The sequence below is a fragment of the Aotus nancymaae genome, unplaced genomic scaffold (assembly GCF_030222135.1).
Source record: "Aotus nancymaae isolate 86718 unplaced genomic scaffold, 86718_ANA_hifiasm-v0.15.2.pri h1tg000003l, whole genome shotgun sequence".
In the NCBI taxonomy this organism is placed as follows: Eukaryota; Metazoa; Chordata; class Mammalia; order Primates; family Aotidae; genus Aotus; species Aotus nancymaae.
The window spans coordinates 66,502,864-66,528,022 of NW_026988414.1; the positions used below are offsets into that span (position 1 = coordinate 66,502,864).

Consider the following 25,159-nt stretch of genomic DNA (forward strand, 5'->3'; position numbering starts at 1 on the left):
GTGCGGGCGTCCAGGTCTCTTTATAAGTCGTTAAGAACTTGTCTTATGTATCTGGGTGCTCCTATATTGGGTGCATATATATTTATGATCATTGACTCCTGTTGTTGCATTGATCCTTTTACCATTATGTAATGTCCTTCTTTGTTTCTTTTAGTCTTTGTTACTGTTAAAGTCTATTTTGTCAGAGACGAAAGTTACAGCTCCTGTTTTGTTTTTTTTTGCTCTCCATTTGATTGGTAAGTCTTCCACCAACCCTTTGAGTCTTTTTGTGTCCTTGCTTATGAGATGGATCTGGATACAGCATACCAATGGGTTTTGACTTTTTATTCATTTTGCCTGTCTGTGTCTTTGATTGGGGCATTTAATCCATTTAAATTTAGGATTAATCTTGATATTTGTGAGTTTAATATTGTCGTTTAATGCTAGCTGGCTATTTTGCCCATTAGTTGATGTAGATTCATTATCGAGATACTCTTTACCTTTTGGTAAGTTTTTGGGATGACTGATACTGGTTGTTCCTTTCTGTATATAGTGCTTCTTTCAGAAGCTCTTGTAAAGCAGGCCTGATGGTGGTGAAATCTCTGAGTGCTTGCTTGTTTGCGAAAATTTTTATTTTTCCTTCATTTATGAAGCTTAGTTTGGCTGGACATGAGATTCCAGGTTGAAAATTCTTTTCTTTGAGGATATTGAATATTAACCCTCACTCTCTTCTAGTTTGTAGGGTTTCTGGTGAGAGGTCTGCTGTAAGTCTGATAGGCTTCCCTTTATAGGTAACCTGACCTTTCTCTCTAGCTGCCCTTAGAATTTTCTCCTTTATTTCAACCCTGGTGAATATAACGATTATGTGTCTTGGGGTTGCTCTACTTGAAGAATATCTTTGTGGTGTTCTCTGTATTACCTGGAGTTGAGTATTGTCCTGCCTTACTAGGTTAGGAAAGTTTTCCTGAATAATATCCTGAAGAATATTTTCCAGCTTGGATTCATTCTCTTCATGACATTCAGGTACACCTATCAAACATAGATTAGGTCTTTTCACATAGTCCCATATTTCCTGGAGACTTTGCTCATTCCTTTTTACTCTTTCTTCTCTAATCTTGTCTTCTCATTTCATTAAGTTGGTCTTCAACCTCTGATATCCTTTCTTCTGCTTGATCAATTTGACTGTTAAAACCTGTGCATACTTCGCGGAGTTCTCATACTGTATTCTTCAGTTCCGTTAATTCACTTATATTCCTCTCTAAATTGTCTATTCTCATTAGGATTTCATCAAACCTTTTTTCAAGGTTCTTAGTTTCTTTACATTGGGCTAGGACATGTTCTTTTAACTCACCGAAGTTTCTTATTATCCACTTTCTGAAGCCTAATTCTGTTATTGGAATGCACTCGTTCTCCATGAGGCCTTGTTCTCTTGTTGATGAGGAACTGTGATCCCCTGTAGAGGGAGAGGCATTCTGATTTTGCGTATTCTCATCCTTTTTATGCTGGTTTCTTCCCATCATTGTGAATTTATCCACCTGTCGTCTTTGTAATTACCGACTTTCAAATTAGGTCTCTGAGTGGATGTCCAACTTGTTGATTCCCAGTGCCAGAATCTGAGCAACCCACTGTGCTGGCTAAAACAGTGGTGTTAAGATTGATGGTGCTTTTCTGCCTACCCGGGAATCTCCGGTCTGGCTTCCTTCTTGAGTCCCTTTTTCAATCAGCTGAATAGGCGACTCTGCCTTCCTGGAGCTCCAAATGTTGACCAAAAGGGGACCCAGTCCCATTTACTCTGCATCAAGAACCGCCGCGCCAGGGCACCGGCAAAACCGCTGCGCCGGCCACAAGAGTCGCGCTGGCGACCCGTGGGGCTCCTCCGCTGGGAATCTCCTGGTCCGTGAGCAACAAATATTCGTCTGAAAGTGTGGCATCCTCTCATTCTCTGCGCTTTCACTGGGAGCTATAATCCTGAGCTGCTAGTAATCAGCCATCTTGGAGCTCTCTCTGTACCTTTTTTAATGTCAGGGGCTGATTGGGTAATAAAATGCATATTAAGCATTCAGGGGTGAGAGTAGAAGTAAGGATGACATTTAAGTCACTCCGGGTGAGATTATAGGACTGGGTTAAGTATTGGAACTCTTGTATATATTTAGTAGGACCTGATGAAAAGGAGCCTAACCTAACCGTTGGCTGATTTGGGAAAGGTCTGATGAAAAAAAAGGAATCTGTACCCTAACTATGCCTTTGGCTCCAGCTACCTCTTGAAGGGGGAATTGTTGGGCCAGGGCAGAAGACTAAACTGTAAGCCAGACCAGGTATGAGGTTGGGAGGCGACAGGAGTGGCATAAGGAGGTGGGTTGTGGGCAGAGGAAGAGGAGGAAGGCTCTGGGTGGGGGTTGGGTCCTGGATTAGGGCCTGGTTCAGACAGGCGGAGAAGAGAAAGGTCAGAAGAGTTGATGGACAAGGAGGATTCTGGGTCACCGGCAGAGGCAGGATGGAAGGAAGAGAAGAGCAGAGATTAGGGAGGGATTGGTGTGTAAAAAAATGCCTGGACGTAGGGAATTTCAGACCATTTGCCCATTTTGTGACAAAAGTTGTATAGATCCTACAGGATAGAAAAAATTCGGGCCATTTAGAGCCATTGTCCATTTATATTGTGGCCAAGAGGTATTGCAAAGGAAAATAAGACCCTTAGGTTTTAGGTCAGGTGATAGCTGGAGAGGTTTGAGGTTTTTCAGAACGCAGGCTAAGGGAGAGGAGGGAGGAATGGAGGGCCGGAGACTGCCTATAGTTTAAGAGCGACGGAGACAAAAAAAACTGAATGCGCGACCAAGCAGCTTAGCAGGCGTCCCAGACTGAACCTTGGTCTGAACCTGGGGTGAATCGGTCAAAGGGGGTGTCCCCTGTGTTGATCCATCACCTATGAGTGCGAGCGAGTGACTAGAGCAAATGTCTCTGCAATGATCAGTCACTGAGGGAAGACTGTCTTCCTGGTTCCATGACCTACGTAGGATTTTTTCCGGTCATGAACCTCATGGAAAGTTCTGTCTTTCTCGTCTCCAGTGAAAGGGAGAGGACAGTGAAACTGAAAGGAGAAGGAAGCTGACAGGTAGAAGAGCTGGAGAAGAGTGTTGAGGCAAACCACTTACCTGATCCGAGGGCGGTGAGTGGAGGCGCAGGCTGCTCCGATGAGCCTAGGGCATAAGGTCTCTTCATGGAGGAAGCACAGGAACAGGGACGGGGGCTTTGGTCTCCTGTAGGAGTTCCCCCATCCTGGGTTTCAGCACCAAATATTAGAGTTAGCATTCTGAATGAAGAGATCCCCCCAAAACAGGCTTTGTGTGAGCAACATGGCTGTTTCTTCACCTCGGTGTGGACAGGCTGAGACCAAGAAGGGCGTCAGTGAGGGCAGAAGGATAGGAGTTGGTTTTATAGGTTTGGGGTAGACAATGGAAAGTTACTGACGTAATTTTAGGTTGGTTTTTTTGCAAGCTGGAAGGGGGTCATAGGGTGTGGAGTCTCGAGGTTGGCCAAAGTGGGTTACAAAGTCCAATGGCCTTGTCAATTGAGGCGGGAATAAGAAACAATAATGTCTTAAAGTTAAGTAGGCGCCACAGGGGTTGATCATTTCTTCCTCTTTTCATGGTCTTCCAGTTAGTTTAGATTTTCTAGGAACTCATCTGGAGTGTCCCTGCAGGCGACAGAGGCTAGTTTTTCTAGATACAGATTTTATATTTATTTTACTTAGAAATCACTGTGATTTTTTTTTTAATCTGAGAAATATCTTTCATTGGTTCTTTTTTTTTTTTTTCTGAGACAGAGTCTCACTCTGTTGTGCAAGATGGAGTGCAGTGGCACGATCTTGGCTCACTGCAACTTCCGCCTCCCAGGTTCAAGCAATTCTCCTGCCTCAGCTGCCCAAGTAGTTTGAATTACAGGCATGCGCCACCATGCCCAGCTGATTTTTTGGTATTTTTAGTAGAGACGAGGTTTCATGATGTTGGCCACGCTGATCTCGAACTCCTGACCTCACGTGATCCACCTGCCTCGGCCTCCCAAAGTGCTGGGGTTACAGGCATGAGCCACCACATCAGGCCGAATTTACATCTTTCATTGGTTCCTTTTTTTTTGGAGACAGAGTCTCCCTCTGTCACCCAGGCTGGAGTGCAGTGGTGCAATCTCAGCTCACTGCAACCTCCGCCTCCCAGGTTCAAACAATTCTCTTGCCTCAGCCTCCCAAGGATTACAGGCTCACGCCACCGCCACCATGCCTGGCTAATTTTTGTATTTTTAGTAGAGACAAGGATTCACCATATTGGTCAGGCTGGTCTCGAACCGCAGGTGATCCACCCACTTCAGCCTACCACAGTGCTGGGATTATAGGCATGAGCCACTGTGCCCAGCCTCAAATGTTTTCTCACTCAAGAGGTAAGGAAAGCAGAGGACAAGGGAGAATCCATCCTTCTGAGCATTGTGTCTTTAAACCTCCAACACCACACAGCCGTCACCCCCAGAGACAAACTTGAACATCTAGACACTTCTCACTGGCCCCATACTTACAGACATGCTACAGACTCAGCCTTTCAGGGGTGAGTCCTCAGCATCATCTCAAGCAGAATGCCCACACTGCTCTGGTGTCCTTCCTCCCGATTCCTCTGGGCATCTGCCTGGCCCAGAAGTGCCTGAGGTAGCCAACATGGCCCCCACTGTACAGCCTGCCCAGTCCTATCCGAGGCCTCTGCCAGAGCAGTCACCACAGCCCCCTTTAAACAGGCCAGTGGCACCATTCTGCCATTCACAAAGATCAGCTTCCTCAGACACAGACTCAAGAGTATCGGCACCCCAGGTGTCTACCTACATTACCATGGCCTGCTGGAGTCATCCTGTGCCCTACCCCGCACCGTGCAGCTGCTCTGTAAGCACAGGCCCTAGGATGACTCACAGACACCTCTGGAAACTTTTTTTTTTCTTCCAATGGGCTATTTTCTGGCCTATGACTGTAGGAACACACAGCTCTGCACAGTTGAAAAGTGGAGAGCTCCTTGTCCCCTTAGATGCCTGTGTACTGTCTAGGATGGCTAGAGGTAAGCAATTTGCTGCTAATAATATTTGGGGGAAAACATCTATTTCTGTAGCAGTTGTGAAGAATAAACTCAGGAAGGTTGATGGAAATGACATGTCACAGCTGCACACCACTTCCTCAGTCTTAAAAGAAAATGAAGGGCTGGCAAGGAGCCCCCACCCCCAACCATGGAAAAACCTTAGAAATCAGAGGCCAAGAAAGCATGTTCTAAGAACAGATCCCTCGTGTGGAAAGCTCTGCATTTGTGGCATTTGCCCTGGTATGCTCGCTGGGTGGAAGGGAAGGCTCCACACCCGTGGTGTAAGCACCTCCTCTCACCACCGCGTCCGCAGGTGCAGGACCTGCGCTCTTTGTGGAGGAATAAGCCTCACCTGCCCAGAGTGTTACCTGTGAAGCACTGCCCCAGGGTCAGGTGATTTGGTCCTTACAACTCACTCTGCGGGGAGAGAGAGCAGGTGGTATTCGGTGGGGGTGAGGAGGCTGCAGACAGCTGTCCTGTGTTCAAAACCAACTGACAGATGAGACCCAGAAATGATGGAGAGGACGTATCAGCCTTACTTCTGTACAAGTCTGGATTGGAGGATGTGTTTACAAGTGTGACCCCGGTTGCCTCGCTAAGCAGAGGTGAATAACTGCAGGTCTCCCACAGGCTTAGAGCCTGCCTGGGGGCTTGGCAGGAGATGGCAGGCCAGCCAGACCTGCCAGCTGGGCCCACATGCCCAGTGTTGCCACTGCCTCCCTGGGGACAGGGCTCAGAAGTGAGCAACAGTCCCTCCACATAGAATGAAGCCAGGGGAAGGGAGGCCCCTCCACTCTTTAGTATTATGTCTTTCATAGGCCAGGCCCTTGTGGCCTTCCATGCCATCATGACTAGTGGGATGGCCAGGGAGGGCTGACCGACGCTTAGCCCGGGGCCCTTGCGTCACTCCACACAGGGCCTTGGCTTCCTCTAACAGAGCCACTTATCAAGGCCCCTCCTTCCCTGATCACGCCTGTTGATTAGCCTGGCCACGCCCAGCCTGGAAGGAAGAGTTGGCCCCAAGGATAGTTTGATTTATGATCTCATGTAATTAATATTAGCAGGCTGTCCACTGTCCTGCCGCTTGTCAGCGGTTCAGCAGGCACTGGACACCTGTGCATCCTTCCATAAATTATTTATTTAACTTCTCTAATCGCAAGTCTTCTCCCGGGTATGTAGGGATTAGATTGGTAGCTCTAAAACGTGGAACATGTTTTATTATGTAAAATTAATGCAAGACTTCATTAATGTAGAAAAGAGCAGGGTTTTTTTAGCTTGAATGTATTAGTATCCATTGTGGACACTTTTTCAAGTCATTCATGAGACTTCTCTTGAAGGACACAACATTTCTGAGAACCAGGGTCACGTGGGACAGTGACCTCATATGGCACTCTCATATGTACACGCAGCTTCTGTATACTGCCTCAGTAGCACAGTGCCAAGGAAAACCTCACCCACCCAGCTGCCTTCTCAACTTAGGCATCCATCAAACCAATGTAGATGTTTAAGAAAGGACTAGCAGAAACATGTTATTTTACAGTTAGTCGCTGACGGCAATGACCAACTGTTCATATGAGTTACTTGCAGTAAATATATTGGTCAGTCGAATGGTACTCGGAACTTACAGGAACTGACGGGAACTCAGAGCCTTTGACCATGCTGCATCTCCCCACCCCGATGCGCATGAAGGGACTCAGTGTAGCTGGGCTCTGGTACTCACACAGCTTCACATGTGCGTACATCCTGAATGGACGTCTGTTTTCAAATGACCAGTGCCCCACAGCAGCCCTCCTAGCCCGTGCTTGTTCATGTAAGAAGCTGAATAATACGCACAGATCTAATAAGCGGACTCTAAGAGCTGCAAAAAGTAACATCACAGTACGAGGTAACACATCACCAATATTCAGTGTAACCCTTTGATTGACCATAGGTGAGTGTATGTTATTTTTTAAAATTGGTTTTTAAAACTATAAAACATTTCTTAATAGAATTTGAAATAGCTGCAGAGCCCCCAAAACACCTCACGCCCTATGGCTCCGCTGGACTGTGAGATCCCATCCAGTCCTGACACTCCTCCATTAGTGTGAGAAGGGACAGAAGGGTTACCGCAGCCAGGCAGGAATCCTAAAGGGAGATGCACAGAGCCTTCAAGCAAGGCTCACAGGTCCAGCAAGGAAAGGCGAAGGGATGGTTATTGGGTTGGCATTTGGAGGCCCCTTCAGCCTCACAAATCACCATTTACAGGGCTGTCACCTGATCACAGGGCTGCCCTGTCCAGCAGCAGCTTGTTGGACTCTTTAATAGGCAGGCTTACTGCTTACACAGGTTCATGGGTCCTTGGCATCCTGTCCCATGCAGCACCCATGGTGGGAGAGGGGGTGCTTGGTGCTCACCCTGAGGGGTGAGATCCAGAGATCACAAGTCCTGTGTCCAGAGAGCCACCAAATGTCTAGAGCAGCCACAGTTTATGGAGCCATCCCCCAGAGACACACCACCAGTAGGCAGGCAGTGTGGTGTCTTCCGTGGTAGAAGAGTGTCCTGGGTTTAAACTCTAACTCTGCCACTTTCCCTGACCTTATCCCATAGCACCAAGTTTCCTAGAGCTTTAGTTTCCTTTATAAAATGGGGGTGCCCGCAGGGTTCAAGAGAGCTGTGTGCTGATGTAAGGCATTCAGCAGTGCCTGTACACAGCAAGTGCTCAATGAGTAGACGCATACATACAGAATATACAAGTCACCTTTTCATGAGGGCCGACCACGTGCCAGGCATTGCACCAGGCCCTTCAGCCACACCAGCAAATTATTATTCAAATGCATGTTCTTTAGAAAGTTATACAAAGAGATGAAAGTATGGGGGCCCTAAATAGGTACATTCCTATTTGGGAAGAAGCTGAAAGCCCAACTCAGGGCAGACAGCGAGGTGTCACTAAATGAGCACTGGACTGGAGGCGCAGCCCCCCGAGCCTCAGGCAGCATCACACACTGCAGCAGGCTCAGAGCCTCCATTCTTGCCCACACGACCAGCACACCCAGCCCTGCCCTCCTCCCTTCACTCGGGAGGGGCCCAGGAGCATCCTGCTGTCAGTCCAGCAGGAAGGCATCTCACCCCAGTGCAACACATGGGCAGGAATTAGGGACATTTAGTACGGAGGGGAAGAGTCAAACTAGCGACAGGCTGACTGGTGCCCATGTGGAGGAGGGAGAGGTGAGCAACCACAGTTCATCTTCATGACTGTGACGTTTCCACCAGTATCCCGCATCGTGCTCCTCAGCCCCTTTGCTGAGGCTGTCTGCCCAGGTGATGCCAGCACCTCCCCCAGTCTCCCTGTGTCCCACTGTTGGAGTCATCCTGCCTCTGGCAGCTGTATTCTTTCTGCTCAGGCAGGTCAGCTGTGACCCTGCAGCCTGTCAGTAAAGTGGAGGTGACTGTGCCCACCTGTGTGAGTTAACACTTCTTTGGTTGCAAAGAACAGAAACCAGCCCCAGCCTGTGAGGTGCCTCACAGGACCCTGTGACCCTGTGGACCCTGCAGGCAGAAACGCTGCCAGGCCCTGGGTATAATGGCCCCGGGGTCTCCAGTGCTGTCAGGACCCCTCTCCTGCCTGCCTCTGGACAGCACCTCCTGCTCCTGGGCCCTGCACACTGGCTTTCTCTGTGTGTTGGGTCAAATGGTGGTGAATGGCTGCCAGCAGCTACCAAGTCCACAGGTCACAGCCTAGGACACTGGGTCCCCTCCATGAATTCTGTCCCCTGCTCTGTGTCCTGTGATTCTCCCTCTCAGGCAGCCACCCTGAACCAATCAACAGTGGCTGGGGACAAAGCCAATGGGTCCAGGTCTCTCCCTTGCAGGTGGGGTAAAGTATCAGAGATACAATGTGCCTCAGCAGGAGACGAGGTCACCTCCCAGCCGAGGAGGGCAGGAGAGGCTGGCGTCTCCACCAGAGCTGAGGATGCCAGCGAGCAGCCTCTCCCCTCACCTACCAGGGCACTTGGGCAAACTGCCTCCCTGCAGCGCGGCCATCCGCCCTTCTGTAACGTGGAGGAATGCCTCCACGCTGCCTCCTGCAGTTCCGCTCTGCTTGTTCCGGAACAGATGATAACAGAGATGGAGCATATGGGCCCCAAAGTCACCCGACATTCTGGGAAAGTGACACTGTGTTACTCCGGGCTTGGGGGGAGGGGCCCGTCACTCGTGAGCACAGCTTCTCCCTTTGTTCTTCAGAAGGGCACGAGGTTGCCCCTCCTGAGAGGAAGTGTGCACACGTGGACTTGGGGAGGATTTCCTGTGTCTAGGCAGCGATTTGGGAAAGCAGCCATAGGTGGGCATATATATGGGGAGGAGAACACGACGGAAGCCAAAGTCCAGTCCTTCCTGGGCCACTCCTGCCTCAGCCCACAGCCCAGGCCTCTGCCACCCACAGGGCCTCACCCAGCCTGGCCTCCATGGCCCCCGAAGCCTCGGGTCCCGCAGGTATGTTAGGAGCCTCCCAGAGTGCTGTGAGCAGATCATGGGAAGTGCCCAGCTGGGCTCCAGGCCTAGCTCCACCCTGGCCTCAGCGGGTCCCTGCCCAGGGTTGGGTACCTTGGCATTTTTGAAGCCGAGTTTCCTCCTCCTCCTCACAACTCTCACAGTGCTCTGTGTGCCTCTGAGCTAGACCCACGCACAGTGCCCCCAGGGCAGGTTTTCAAACCTCTATTGGGAAGGCTGGGGCAGGGCGAGGTGGCTCAGGCATTCTTCTCTTGTCCCCAGCAGGTCTGACCTGTGGTCCAGAGGAGCCCTGCCGTCCCCTGCTCTCCCCAGGCCTGGTCCTTGACAGCCCCTGTGGACACTGAGTTGGGACAGCCAGGGTCCACATCGCTCTTGGCTTTGTGATGAGCTCGTGGCGATGCCGTGCAGCTCTTCAAGCAGGCTCTCTGGGGCTGCAGTCAAGGCTGGGTGTGTTGGGAGACCCACCCTGAAAGTCCAGCTTAGGCTGTGCAGGCAGAGGACAGGCCCAAGAGGGGCTGAGAAAGCTGGAGGGAGCAAGGAAGCAGGTGCTGGATGTGGAGGGAAAAGAGCTGGGGGGAGGCACAGGGTTCCTCATCTCCCGCATTCTCTCTCCTCGCTATGGCTCCCCAAGTCTCACCGTGCAAGTTGCAAAGCTTTTGGTAGGCGAGAAAGCCACCAGGTGTAAGTTCCTAGGCAAGAAGCTGCGTAGTGAAGAGAAGGAAAGAGCAGGCTCTGCACTTTTCCTTTCACCTCTGACTTGTGGCCTGGCAACCTTGGGGCTGTCCCTGCTTTTTTCTGACCTTCCCTGGGAGTTCCCAGGAGGACCCTAAGATTGTGGATATAAATCTTGGTGCTTCAGGACAGCAGAGAAGAGAACTGGCTAAACAGACCCTGGTCTGCCTGTGGGCCAAGTGGGTTAGAACCGGAGGCAGGCCACAGGGCAACAGTGCCAGCGCTCCAGAGTCCAGCGCCCACTGAACTCACCAGGAACCCAGGGATACTGTGCACAGCCCAGCACGTTCTTCCCACCCCTACTTCCCCTGACATGTTGGCCTTCCCTCTGGCCGCAGGTGATGACTTCTTTATAGGAGAGCTATAGACAAAGGGGAGAACTACCGGGGCCTGACACAGCCTCTGGCGGTACGATTCTTTGTCTCTGAGCAGCAACTGAACCAGAAAACTGGCAACACAGGAGCCCGGCCTTGGCCGATGGGCTGTGTGAGTGATGCCGGGCAGAGGAAGGGCCAGGCAGTCTGTGGTGAGGACAGCCCCTCGCCCTTAAGCACTTTCCAGGCCAGTCCCAGCCTCAGGAAGAGGTTGCAGAATCTGAGGTGTGCCAACCAGCACTCCAGACTACCAGTACGTCACTGCCCGTCCCTGGGCCTCAGCTATCTAGGCTGTGAAATGGAGCTGATGGCCACCCTCATTACCTCACAGAACCCTCATTGGGGTTATTGGGGAGAGATCAGATCCAGGCTGAGCGCAGGCCCTGGAAAGCGTAGTGAGCGCTGGAGTCCTCGGACTGCCTATCACAGCCGCCTCCTCTTCCCCACAGGGCCACCCGTTCATCATGCAGTTCAATGACGGAAACGCCGCTGTGGTGTCCATGTGGGTGTGCAGGGTGTTGGAGGAGCGGCGGAGCCAGCAGGGACCCCCATGAAGCCGCAGTGGGGAGCTGAAAGCCCAGGACTGGTCACCAAGGAGAACCACCCACCTATCACCCTCTCCATACGCTACCTGCGCCAGAAGAGCTTTGCTGGGCCCAGGCTTCCCTGCCGTCGCCTTCGTCTCTGCCAGCAGGTGGCCTTACCTGGGGAGCCCCATGTGTAGCCCGCCCCACCAGGCCCTCCCTACACCTTCTGGTCTGGAGGCGCCGACGCTGGCAGGGGATAAAGGGTGGGGCAGCGAGAATGGAGGCGCCCGGGGCCCCTGCCCACTTCTATTTTCCTACCCTTTTTCTCTGTAAAGGGTCAGGCCTGTCAGCATCACTGATGGGAATAAAAGTATTACTGCTTTGTGACAGCCTCTGCCATGAGGGTTGTGTTGTCTAGTGGGTCTGTCGCCCCCCAGAGCTGGGGGCAGGTGGGGTCTCCACTTCAGCAGGGATGTGTGTGACGGTGCCAGCTGCCCGTCCAGGCACCTGCAAGCGCCCCGCTCGCTCCTTGCAGTGCTCTGCTGAGGCCCGCAGCACGGCGGCACCCGGACGGGTCCCATGGCAGGGAGTCGGCCTGGATCTCAGGCCCCCGCCCTGAGCTCCTCACTGAACTGCCAGACATGTCCGCTCTACCTGCGTGGCCTAGGAGGGAGTGGGCTGTTCTGAGAGGCCCTTCTCCACTCCCACCCCCACCCCTTGACTCCACAGCTGCCGCTCCTCTCAGGCAGTACCCTCAGTCACGTGCCAGGTTAGCCTGGCTACCCCCATTTTACAGGGGAGGAGCTGAGGCTCCAAGGGGCTTGAGTTTCCACTTGGAGGTCTGAGCAGCATGTCAACACGTCCAGAAGCAAATTCCTAATCCCCGCCCCACCCGGACCTCTTCCTGCAGCTTTCCTGTCTCAGTAAATGGCATCTCCGTCCTCCCAGTGCCCAAGCCATTTGGCACTCTCAAAAACACCAGGACATAGCCTTGACTCCCTTTTCACACCCGCATCCAGCCTGCCAGGAAGTCCTGCTGTCTTTGCCCTCAAAGAATATTGGTTCCTTTGCCTCAAATTCTCTCGACTCCAGCCAGTTGATCTCCTTGCTGCTCCTTGAACATCTGGGCACATCACCACCCAGGGTTACAGCAGAGACACCCAGCCATGGAAGGTTCACACTCCCTCCATAGGCTACCACGTTGCTAGGGAGCCGCTGCCCAGCTGAATCTCCAGCTCATGGGTGGGATTGGTGCTATTATAAAAGGGTGAGTTTGGGGCCAGGCACAGTGGCTTTGGCCTGTAACCCCAACACTTCGGGAGGTTGAGGTGGAGGATTACTTGAGCCCATGAGTTCAAGACCAGCCTGAGCCAACATAGTGAGAACCTGTCTCTAACAAAACTTAAAAAATTAGCAAGGTGTGGTGGTGGATGCCTGTGGTCCAGCTACTAAATGAGCCCTGATGGTGCCACTGCACTCCAGCCTGGATGACACTGAGACCCTGTCTCAAAAATAAATAGGCTAAGCATAGTGGCTCATGCCTATAATCCCGGCACTTTGAGAGGCCGAGGCAGGCGGATCACCTGAGGTTGGGAGTTTGAGACTAGTCTGCCCAACATGGAGAAACTCCATCTCTACTAAAAATACAAAATTAGCCAGGTGTGGTATCGTACGCCTGTAATCCCAGCTACTCAGGAGGCTGAGGCAGGAGAATCGCTTGAACCCGGGAGGCGGAGTTCACCACTGCACTCCAGCCTGGGAAACAAGAATGAAACTCCATCTCAAATAAATAAATGAAGTTTAATTGAGCTAGGTAGGGACTCAATTATTTTGATTGTGGTTTTCCATGTTACTAGCAGCTAGTATCACGCCAGCTAACGTAGGCCTTTGCACTTGGTGCCTGAAGCAGACTTCCCCCATGCGCCCACATGGCTCACCTCTACGCCTGCAGGTCTCAGCTTAAACGGCATCTCAGTGAGACCCACCTAAGCACTCCAAAATCGCAAGCTCCCGCACCTGCCCTGGACCGCATGTGCCCCTCGCTTGCACCGTTTTCCTCTGCCGCGTTCAGAACTGTGCGACACTCCACTTACTTTCTCTTCTGTCTCCTTCCTCCCCCGCCCTCCGTCAGAATAGAGTCTCCATAAGGGCAGAGATTCTGGTCTTTTTCACATGGTATCCCCAGTACAAAGAACAAGGCCTCGGCTCTGCACAATGTATGTGGGTCAAATGGCCAAAATGATGGACTGTGCATGCACAGTCCAGTGCCCAGGAAAGGGCACCCTGTGTGAGGCATCACGTGGCTTCCCAGGGCGGGGTCAGATCATCTTTTTCGTAACACTTTTCAAGGCACAGGCCTCCAGCTTTCTCTGAGCACCTGCCATTTCCCTGGGGCTTGGAAGGTCACAGAATTGGATGGGGCCGCGGCCATGAAGACCGTGCTCCCTGGCCCAGTGCTCAGGGCAGGGAGAGCTGCCGGCAGCACTGCGTGATGGACTTTCTCAGGAAGAGGCTCTCAGAGAGTGGGGAAAGCTCAGGGGCTCCCACACGGGGCTGACTGCCCCAGAATGTGAAGCAGCCACCACCCAGACTAAAGCATGTCCTCATTTTGAGAAGATCCATCCAACAAGCCTGTCATGCCCAAATCCCAAGTCAAGGGCGGTAGGAAAAATAAGCAGGTACCATGCTGGGCAGCGTGCTTAGGGCTTACTCTATCAACTTGTTTAATCCCCACCGTGATCCCAGGAGGTAGATGGTGATACGATTATTCTGCCCATTTTACAGATGAAGAAACTGAACCACGGGCCAAGTGACTTACCCAAGGTCACCCAACAAATAGCAAAGCGCTGTTTGGGACTCAGCGCTCCACTCTTAATCACGGCTCTGCTAGTCAACTCCACACAGCACACATATGTGCACACACGTGTACACACGCACACACCTTGTCCTCTACCACAGAGGTTCCCAAACTCCGGTTTGCCGAGATAATGCTAATACCTTTGGGAAGGGGCCAAGGATCTGCTCTTTGACCAGCTCCCCAGGGATATGGGTGCAGAGCGCCCCCCACAGCACTCCCCAGGGATATGGGTGCAGAGCGCCCCCCACAGCACTCCCCAGGGATATGGGTGCAGAGCGCCCCCCACAGCACTCCCCAGGGATATGGGTGCAGAGTGCCCCCACAGCACTGAGAGACCCTGCTCTTTGACCAGCTCCCCAGGGATATGGGTGCAGAGAGCCCCCCACAGCACTCCCCAGGGATATGGGTGCAGAGCGCCCCCCACAGCACTCCCCAGGGATATGGGTGCAGAGCGCCCCCCACAGCACTCCCCAGGGATATGGGTGCAGAGCGCCCCCCACAGCACTCCCCAGGGATATGGGTGCAGAGCGCCCCCCACAGCACTCCCCAGGGATATGGGTGCAGAGCGCCCCCCTACAGCACTGAGAGACCCTGCTCTTTGCCCAGCTCCCCAGGGATATGGGTGCAGAGCGGCCCCCACAGCACTGAGAGACACTGCTCCAGATGCAGGCTTTGGCCCGGAGACCAGCTTTCAGGGCGATCTTGAACAAAGAACGTCTCCTGTCTGAGTCTGTTTCCTCATCTGTCCGTGCAGGGTTGATCTCACAGTGTCCCTGGAGCACCTCCCAGCCCTGACGTCCCAGAGCAGAGTTCTCACCACTTGGGCTCATCCCATGAGCATCCCTGCCCCTGAATTACATCACCCACATGCATGCACGCACAGAATTTTGTTCACAACTTTAGGGTTCGTGGAGACCCTGGAGCCCACGCACTTATGACCTCTAGTCAAGGGCGCCTGCTTTGGGGTAGCCCCCAACTATAAATTCCCCTCTGGCTTGAAGTTAGGAAGATCGGGAGCCAAATGACTCCTGGGGGGTCCTTGTGCTAAGACCCCTCTGGCCGGAGGCAGGTTCCTCCAGTCACCCTTGGGGTCCAGAGGCCAAGCTGCCCCTACCCTCAGAGGTCACGGGAGGGCTGAGACCTAGAACACTGCAGTGCCAGAGACTGGCCTGGCCAGCACGAGTTTGTCCCCTGCTGGAAAGCCACCCCCGCCCACCCTCACCCCATCCACGTGACTAATTCCTTTTCTTCCGTTCAGGCCCCTCTCAAACGGCACCTCCTCTTGGCAGCTTCTTTATTTCCTTCTCTGGATATACACTGAGCCCCTCAAGGGCAGGGTGAGGCTGACTCGCCTCTATCCCAGGACCTGGCCCAGGACCTGCACAGGGAGGGTGCCTGTGGTGTGGGAGGGCAGGAGGAGGGAAGGTGGGGTGCAGGGATGGGGCCCTCAGACCTGAGGCCCTTGGGGGCTGTCACTGTCCTGCTTGGATCTCTTGCTTCAACCCTCAATATCACCCATTCGCTTTCTAACCGCAGCCTTTGAGAGGCCAGACCCTCGTTGGAGGCAGCCTCAGGCCTCTCAGACCTTCAGGGGAGCCTAGAAGGGAGTGTTTCTGGGACACTCCCAGGCCAAATCCTCAAGTCCTCACGGGACTCCCAGGTCACAAGGAGAGGCAGGTGCCTCCTCTGCTTCTAGGGCCCTAGCTTGGAGGACAGGAGGCCCCTCACACTCAGCCCATCGTCCCTGCTTCTGTGTGGTTTTCCCATGCGGGAAATGCAGGATACAGAATCCCAGGGCTTCGGAGATGCTCCAGGAAGTCTGTGGGGGGCGGAGGGAGGAGAGCTGGAACCCTCTTCTCCAGGTGTGGTGGGGGCCCTGTGGTGCAAAGCAGTGTGACCCAGAGCCCTTACCCAAGGCCCAGCCCAGTTTGGGGGGTGGTCAGGCCAGTGCGAGCTGGGCTGGATGGTACAGCCTCACTGAGGGAAGCTGCGGGTGCCCTGCCTGAGCAGACCTGCATCTTAGCGGGGGCATATGCTTCCAGGTGTCAGGCCAGGGTGGAAGCTCCGGTGAAGCCTCGGGGTGATGCTGGGCCTGCAGCCTGGCAGCCTCTGGACCCCCATCACACAGGTTGGTTCAGAAGGAGCTGGACAGCTGCCTCCACATGGGATGGAGCCCAGAGAGGGCCATGATGCCACCTCAGAGCTGTCTTCCATCCCCATGACTGCTGCCCAGACTCCCCCTTGGAGCTTCGACCTTTAGCTAAGTCTGGCCCCTATTACAATGAGAGCCTGGTCGGGTGTGGTGGCTCTTGCCTGTAATCCCAGCACTTTGGGAGGCCGGGGCAGGTTCAGGAGTTTGAGACCAGCCTTGGCAACATGGCAAAACCCTGTTTTACAAAAATTAGCCAGGTGTTGTGGCACATGCCTGTCGTCCCAGCTATTCGGGAGGTTGGGGTGGGAGGATCACCTGAGCCTGGCGGGGGAGCGTGCTGCAGTGAGCTGTGATCCCGCCACTGCACTCCAGCATAGGCAACAGAGACCCTGTCTCAAAAAAAAAAAAAAAAAAAGGGTTGTGGGGGAGAATGGGAGCCTGTGTTCTCAGTCACAGAAATGTCCTTGAGAAAGAAGGGCATAGAGGGAGGATGGTGGGAGGGAAAGACGGTCCCAGGTCCCAGGGTGAGGGAGGGAGGCAGTGCCCAGCAGTGGGCAGAAGAGCGTGGAGAGGGGAGCTGCACCGGCTCACAGCAGCCCAACTCCAATCCCGGGGCCAGGTGGATCCCCAGGACTGCACCCGGACCAGGTCCCTGCTTCTACTTTGGGGAAGCAGGTGTTTTCACTTCATGCAACCGGAAGAAGCAGTTCAATCCAAGCGCAGGTGGGAGGCACGAAGGAGGAGGCTGAGCCGGCATCAGCCAAGGTGCTGCAGCAAAGGCAACAGGCGTGGCCATGTGGGGTCAGGAATGGGGAGTGCAAAGAGGTCTGCAGGGGAACCAGTCCAGGGGAAGCAGTCAGCAGCTCAGGACATCTGCCCTGAGCCTGGTCCTTGGTAGGTGCTGGCTGCTCGTACGGAAAGTGGGGCGAGGGCAGTGGCCTCCATGGCACAGAGCAAGCCGCCGTGGCACTTGCTGGCTTTCTCATGACTCCTTTCTGCCTTGGCAGAAATCACATCCTGACCCACCAGAGATGCTTTTAACTAGTGGGCAGGCAGGGCAGGCCGTGGCTGGCAGTGGGGGGAGCCCCTGAGGCTGCCTGGGCTGGCATGAGCCACAGGAGTGGATTATGATGTGGGGCGGGGGAGGCAGCAGACCCCAGACCTCATCATGACAAATTTTCTGCTGAACAACCACAAATATCCGCTGTGACTTTGGACAGAGTCTGAAAAAGACTTTGTTTCCTCCTTTGGCGGTATCATTTGTCTTGTTTTGAAGCCACGAGATTGCAGGCGCAAACTTATAGACTCAAGTTTGTCTTAATTGCTGTGGTGTCACCACCTCTCGGGCAGATAACAGCACAATGAACGAGTCGATGGGGCTGAGCCCTCCAGGTCCTTCTTCTAAAGTGAGACAAATGTCCCTCCTTTGAGCCCAACAGTCCATCGGCAGCTCTGTCATTTATTTATCTCCCTAACAGTTTGCATTAACTTGCAAGGGATAAAAAGTCTCTCCTGCCCGCAGACTTAGTTAAAAGCATCCAGTCAAACTGTGCGGCTGGTCTTTCCCAGGAATTTGCCCTTTTTATCTTTTTTCCCCACTTTGGGGCGAGTGGGCGTAGGGAGATCAACAGGGCACACACTGGGAACAATAATGAGGGCAGAAATGTGGGAATAAAGTTTTGAGATAGAAAAGAAATCCCACCAGGCACGGTGGCTCACGCCTGTAATCCCAGCACTTTGGGAGGCTGAGGCGGGTGGATCACCAGGTCAGGAGTTTGAGACTAGCCTGGCCAACGTGGTGAAACTCCGTCTCTACTAAAAATACAAAAAATTAGCCAGGCACAGTGGTGGACTCCTGTAATCCCAGCTACTCTGGAGGCTGAGGCAGGAGAATCGCTTGAACCTGGGAGGCGGAGATTGTAGTGAGCTGAGATCATGCCATTGCACTCCAGCCTGGGCAAGAAGAGCGAAACTCCATCTCAAAAAAAAAAAAAAAAAAAAGGAAGAAAGAAAGAAAGGAAAGAAATCCTATTTGCCTTGTAATCTGAGCTGCACGTGGCAAACTGCCTTCACACTGATCTCATTTGGTCTCCCAGCTCCCTGGCAAGGGCAGCAGGCAGCAGGGTCGTCCCCATCTCTGTCTCCCACTCCACGTTCCCATCACAGGGGGCGACGCTCCGCTCTTTGAATGTGCAGAGCCCTCTCTGCCTCTGAGCCATGACACAGGCTGTTCCCTCAGGCTGGGACACCTTCTCCCATCCTCTGCCTCCTGCTTAATTTCTGTTCATCCTCCAAGATTCAGCTGAAACGCAGTTCCTATGGGGAGGCCTTTTCCAATACCCAACCTGACCTGGCCCACCTGTGGGTACAGGAGCCCAGCCCACAGGCTGCTGCCACCCTGGAGCTCCTCTGTCACTGCCCGACCTCGCTGTATCGTCCTTCTGTGTTTTCTTTTTTTGAGACGGAGTTTCGCTCTTGTTACCCAGGCTGGAGTGCAATGGCGCGATATCGGCTCACCACAACCTCCGCCTCCTGGGTTCAGGCAATTCTCCTGCCTCAGCCTCCTGAGTAGCTGGGATTACAGGCACGCGCCACCATGCCCGGCTAATTTTTTGTATTAGTAGAGACGAGGTTTCACCATGTTGACCAGGATGGTCTCGATCTCTTGACCTCGTGATCCACCCGCCTCAGCCTCCCAAAGTGCTGGGATTACAGGCTTGAGCCACCGCGCCCGGCTCTTACATCATCTATCTGCCTCACTTCAGTGAGAGCCCCAGGAAGGCAGGAGCTGGCTCAGGGCCTGGCATTCAGGAGATGCTTGAGAAATAAATAGTGGTTAAATAAATGAAGGGGAAGGTGGGGTGGGTGGGGCTTCAGGAAATTTCAGTGACCTGCCCCTCCCTGCCTCCAGCTGCCTGGGAACAAGTTATTTACTTATTTATTTATTTGAGATGGGGCCTCGTTCTATTGCCCAGGCTGGAGTGCAGTGGCGCCACGTCAGCTCACTGCAGCCTCAGCCTCCTGAGCTCAAGTGATCCTCCCGCTTCAGCTTCCCAAGTAGCTGGGACTACAGGCACACATCAGCATGCATGGCTTATTTTTAAAGTTTTTTTTGTAGAGATGCGGTCTCACTATGTTGTCCAGACTGGTCTCGAACTCCTGGCCTCAAGCAATCCTCCCACTATAACTTCTCAAAGTGCTGGAATTACAGGCATAAGCCACTGTGCCCAGCTGGGAAGAAGATGTTTATAAAAGCATCTGATGGGATTGTGGCTGCTCTTTCATTTTCCCCCTATTACTCTGCACTTTTGAAATGCAACTCAAACATGTATCATTTTGTAATAATAATTCATTTTAGAAAATGTTAAATCTCTTGGTCAGAGTCCCAGCAAGGCAGTGGGAGAGGTGGGATTCAATGGAAGTCTCCAAATACCCAAATCGAACCCCTCTTTTCTACCCCACAGCCTCCTGGGTCTTCCTTGGCAATCCTGTGGAGGATGCAGAAGAATATAGCTATGAAAGGCATGGGCTTGGAGTCACATAGACCTAGGTTCAAGTCTTGGGTCCTCCATTGACTCACTATGTGACCCTGGGCAAGATGCCTAACCTCTCTGAGCCTGTTTCCTTAATAGAAAAGTAGGGTGATTACAGTAGTGGGTGTTGTTGATGTCATTATTAAATCATCCCTTCTACTGACTGTGATAATCATAAAACACTTCTGAAGGGCTGGTTTCTAGCCCCTTCCTCCTGCCAGGCACCGCTGACTCACATACACACAGACCATCATACAACCACGAAGTCCTAGGGAATCCCCACTTCTTAAATATTCCTTCCCCAGGAGAAATAGGGCCTCCTTCCTCTGTGGATGCAGTGCAGGTCACGGTGACTGCTCAGGGACCGTCATTCTCCAGCAAATATTGTCTAGACTTTTCACCTTCCTCCTCCCCCGCCCAGTGGTGATTCACTTTGCCCTCTGTCTTCCATGCATGTGATGCATGGGGCATGTGCCTCTGCTGCGACTCCAGCCTGGGGTGGAGCGACTTCGAGGAGGTGTTCTATCTCCCTTACTGGAGTAAGAGTCCCATGAGAACAGAGCCTGCATCTTACAGGGAGGCAGTGTTGCTGAAGAAACAGCTTTCACTTCAGACAGGTCTAGGTTTGAGTCTTATGGCTACTATTTCCTGGCTGTGTGGCTTTGGGCAAATCACTTCACCTCTCTGAACCTCAGCTTCCTCAGCTGTGCCATGGGTATGCTAGCATCATAAGATTCTTAGGAAAAAAAAATGAGATGAGAGATGCCAAGAGTGCAGCATAGTGTCTGGTGCACAGTGAGGACCCAAGTTCCTTAGCTGGTGTCAACAGAAATAGAAAAGTGACCCTCTTCCTATACCACTGCCACCCCCAGCCCTAATCCTGTCCCTCTTGAACCCTTTAACCTGCTTTATTTCTTCTTCACAGCAATTGTCACCACTTGGAATTACAGTAATCTTTCTTGCCCATCTCCTACTGCAGTGTGAACTCCAGAGGGTAGGGACTAGCTTGCCTTGATCCCCACTGTGTCCCTAGCTCCTGATACACAGGAGGTACTGAGTAAGTATTTGAAGAATTCATGGTGTCTCTAGTGCCTATGCTGGGCCCTGCTGAGGTTTCAGAGAAGTCCTGGGGAGTCTCCCTGCCCAAGTGGGGGCCACCTGCTTGTTCACTCAAAATCCCAGCAAAGCTGGTACCATCTCTTCTGGGGAAGGTAAGATACTCATTTCTTCAGGCCAGAAAAGCCAGCAAGGGGCCAAGACAATTTAAAGGAGAAAGAATAATCTTTCAACAAATAGTACTGAGATAACTGGATATCCACATGCAAAAGAATGAATTTAGATCCCTACCTCACATCATATACAAATGTTAGCTCCAAATAGATGAGTTAATCATATACTAAGAGAGCTAAAACTATAAAAATTCTTAGAGGAAAATATAGAAGTCTCAAAGCAAGCCTTCTTAGATATGAGGCCAAAGCAAAACAGCCCCCCCACCACAAAAAAAGAAAAAATTGGATGCCATGAAAACTAAAAATGTGTGTCCTTCAAAGAACACCATTAAGAAAAGACTATGAGGACTTCCACCAAGATGGCCAAATATGAACAGCTCTGGTCTGCAGTTCCCAGTGAGAGCAATCCAGAAGGCGAGTGACCTCTGCATTTCCAACCAAAGTACCAGGTTCACTGGGACTGATTAGACAGTGGGTGCAGCCCAAGGAGGGCAAGCTGAAACAGGGTGGGGCATTGCCTCACCCAGGAAGCACAAGGGGCCAGAGAACTCCCTCTCCTAGCCAAGGGAAGTCACTGGGGACGTTTCCTGACAGGATGGCACACTGGCTCAGATAGTATGCTTTCCCATACTTTTTGCAAGCCACAGACCAGAACATTCCCTCCATTCCTTACGACACCAGTGCCCTGGTTTCCAGTGCAAAACTGGGCAGCTGTTTTTTTTGGTTGTTTGTTTTTTCTCATACCCTAGTGGCACCTGGAACACCAGTGAGACAGAACCGCTTATTCCCCTGAAAAAGGCGGCTGAAGCCAGGGAGCCAAGTGATCTGGCTTGGTGGGTTCTACCCCCATGAAGACCAGCAAGCTAAAATCCACTGGCTTGAAATTCTTGCAGCCAGCACAGCAGTCTGAGCTGGACCTGGGATGTTCAAGCTCAGTGGGCGGAGGGGCATCCACCATTGCTGAGGCTCAGGTAGGCAGTTTTAACTTCGCCTGTGTAAATGAAGTCCTGGGGAAGTTTACACAGCAACTAGGCAGAGCCCACAGCAGCTCAGCAAGGCCTCTGCAGGCAGACTGTCAACTAGACTCCCTTCTTGCTGGGCAGGGCATCTCTGAAAAAAGGCAGCAGCCTGGGGGCAGATCCAAGATGGCCGAATGGGAACAATTCTGGATTGCAGTTCCCAGTGAGAACAATGCAGAGGGTGAGTGATCACCACATTTCCAAACGAGTTATTACTGCCCACAGACCAGAAGATTCCCGGGCTAAAAAGTGTGAGTTTCCAGCATGACTGTTTCAGCTGGCGCAGTAGATCTCCGCACAAAAACTCATACAAATCTGGGTGCCGTTTCAACTGGTGCCTGGAATGCCTGGGAGACAGAGCTGCCCATTCAACTGAAAAAAAGGGGGCTGAAACAGGGAGCCAGGTGATTTGGCTTGGCAGGTCTCACCCACACAAAGACCAACAATCTGAAACACTCTGGATTAAAAGTTTCACAGCAAGCATAGCAGGACTCAGAATGGTCCAGCTCTGTTGGGGGAAGGGCTTCTGCCATTACTGAGGCAGTCCACCTTTACCAAGGCAGTCCACCATTACCGAGGCAGTCCACCATTACCAAGGCAGTCTGCCATTACCGAGGCAATCTGCCATTACTGAGGCAGTTCTAACTATACCTCTATAAACAAAACCTCAAGGAAGTTCACACAGCAGCTGGGCAGAGCCCACGTCAGCTCAGCACTGCCTCTGCTGGCTAGACTAGAGTCTTGTGACTAGACTACCTCCTAGCTGGGCAGGGCATCTCCGAAAAAAGGCAGCAGCATGTCAGGAACTTATAAATAAAGTCCTACCTTCCCAGGACAGAGCACCTGGGAAAAAAAGGCCGTTATGAGTTCCGCTGCAGCAGACTTAAACGTACCTGCACAGCAGCTCTGAACAGAACAACAGAGCCACAGCTCAGCACTTGAGCTCCTATAAGGGTCAGACTGTCTCCTCAAGCAGCTCGCTGACCCCTGTATATCCACAGAGACACCTCATAAAGGAGAACTCAGGCTGACATCTGGCGGGTATCCTTCTGGGATGAAGATAACAGAAGCAGAAATTGTCAGAAACCCTTACTGTTCTGCAGCTGCTGCAGGTGATCCCCTGGTAAGCAGGGTCTGAAGTGGACCTCCAGCAGTCCTACAGCAGAGGGGCCTGTTAGAAGGAAAACTAAAAGACAGAAAGAAATAAATTCATCATCAACAAAAATGACGTCCACTCAGAGACCCCACCCAAAAGTCACCAACTAAAAAGATACAGGTAGATAAATCCACAAAGATGGGAAGAAACCAGTGCAAAAAGGATGAAAACACTCAAAACCAAACACCTCTCCTCCTCCAAGGGATCACAACTCCTCACCAGCAAGGGAACAAAGCTGGATGGAGAATGAGTCTGATGAATTGACAGAAACAGGCTTCAGAAGGTGGGTAATAACAAACTTTTCTGAGCTAAAAGAACATGTTCTAACTAAATGCAAAGAAACTAAGAACCTTGAAAAAAAGTTTTGATGAACTGCTAATGAGAATAAACAGCTTAGAGAAGAATATAAATGACCTGATGGACCTGAAAAACACAACACGAGAACTTCGCGAAGCATACACAGGTTTCAATAGCCAAATCAAAATCAACCAAGCAGAAGAAAGGGTATCAGAGACTGAAGACCAACTCAGTGAAATAAAATGAGAAGGCAAGATTAGAGAAAAAAGAGTGAAAAGAAATGAACAAAGCCTTCTAGAAATATGGGATTATGTGAAAAGACCTAATCTACGTTTGATGGGTGTACCTGAATGTGATGGAGAGAATGAATCCAAGCTGGAAAACACTCTTCAGGGTATTATCGAGGAGAACTTCTCCAACCTAACAAGGCAAATCAACATTCAAAATCAGGAAATATAGAGAACACCACAAAGATATTCCTCAAGAAGAGCAACCCCAAGGCACATAATCGTCAGATTCACCAAGGTTGAAATGAAGGAGAAAATGCTAAGGGCAGCCAGAGAGAAAGGTTGGGTTACCCACAAAGGGAAGTCAATCAGACTCACAGCAGATCTCTCAGCAGAAACCCTACAAGCCAGAAGAGAGCGGGGGCCAATATTGAACATTCTTAAATAAAAAAACTTTTGTGCTCACTTCAGCAGCACATATACTAAAATTGGAATGATACAGAGAAGATTAGCATGGCTCCTGCACAAAGATGACATCCATATTCATGAAGCATTCCATATTTCCAAAACAGATTTACAAGAAAAAAACAACCCCATTCAAAAATGGGTTATGTATATGAACACACTTTTCAAAGGAAGACACATATGAGGCCAATAAACATATGAAAAAATGCTCATCATCACTAGTCATTAGAGAAATGCAAATCAAAACCACACTGAGATACCATCTCGCACCAGTTAGAATGGCAATCATTGAAAAATCTGGAGAAAACAGATACTGGAGAGGATGTGGAGAAAAAGGAACACTTTTACACTGTTGGTGGGAGTGTAAATTAGTTCAACCATTGTGGAAGACAGTGTGGTGATTCCTCAAGGACCTAGAAATAGAAATACCATTTGACCCAGCAATCCCATTACTGGGTATATATCCAAAGGATTATAAATCATTCTATTATAAAGACACATGCAGATGTATGTTCACTGCGGCACTGTTTACAATAGCAGAGACCTGGAACCAACCCAAATGCCCATCGATGATAGACTGGACAAGGAAAATGTGGCACATATACACCATGGAATACTATACAGCCATAAAAAATGACGAGTTTGTGTCCTTCACAGGGACATGGATGAATCTGGAAACCATCATTCTCAGCATATTGACACAAGAACAGAAAATCAAACACCATGTTCTCACTCACAGGTGGGTGTTGAACAATGAGAACACATGGACAAAGGGAGGGGAGCATCACACACTGGGGTCTGTTGGGAGGAAGTAGGGGAGGGACAGTGGGGGGTAGGGAAGATGGGGAGAAATGCCAGATATAGGTGATGGGGGGATGGAGGCTGCAAACCACATTGCCGTGTACGTACCTATGCAACTATCCTGCATGATCTGCACATGTACCCCAGAACCTAAAGTGCAATAATATATATATATATGAAAAGAACTTTCAACCTAGAATTTCATATCCAGCCAAACTAAG

At 51.4% G+C, this 25,159-nt stretch overlaps 1 protein-coding gene and 1 non-coding gene across 7 annotated transcripts in view; both read left to right on the plus strand.

Moving 5' to 3' along the window:
• Positions 1-11,591, plus strand: part of MAP2K5 (mitogen-activated protein kinase kinase 5) — a 264,089-nt gene extending 252,498 nt beyond the window's left edge. For 5 of the 6 annotated variants that reach the window (XM_064381982.1, XM_064381992.1, XM_064381988.1 and 2 more), the window contains one exon: positions 11,125-11,591. In XM_064381982.1, coding sequence (XP_064238052.1) covers positions 11,125-11,229 — 105 coding nt within the window. In that variant the 3' untranslated portion in view covers positions 11,230-11,591. The remainder of the gene's footprint in view (positions 1-11,124) is intronic. The other variant, XM_064382003.1, reaches the window with a different exon arrangement.
• Positions 11,592-24,130: 12,539 nt separating this feature from the next.
• LOC135277281 (U6 spliceosomal RNA) lies at positions 24,131-24,237 on the plus strand. The gene has a single exon (XR_010344901.1). It is a non-coding gene; the product is annotated as a U6 spliceosomal RNA (small nuclear RNA).
• The last annotated feature ends 922 nt before the right edge of the window (positions 24,238-25,159 follow it).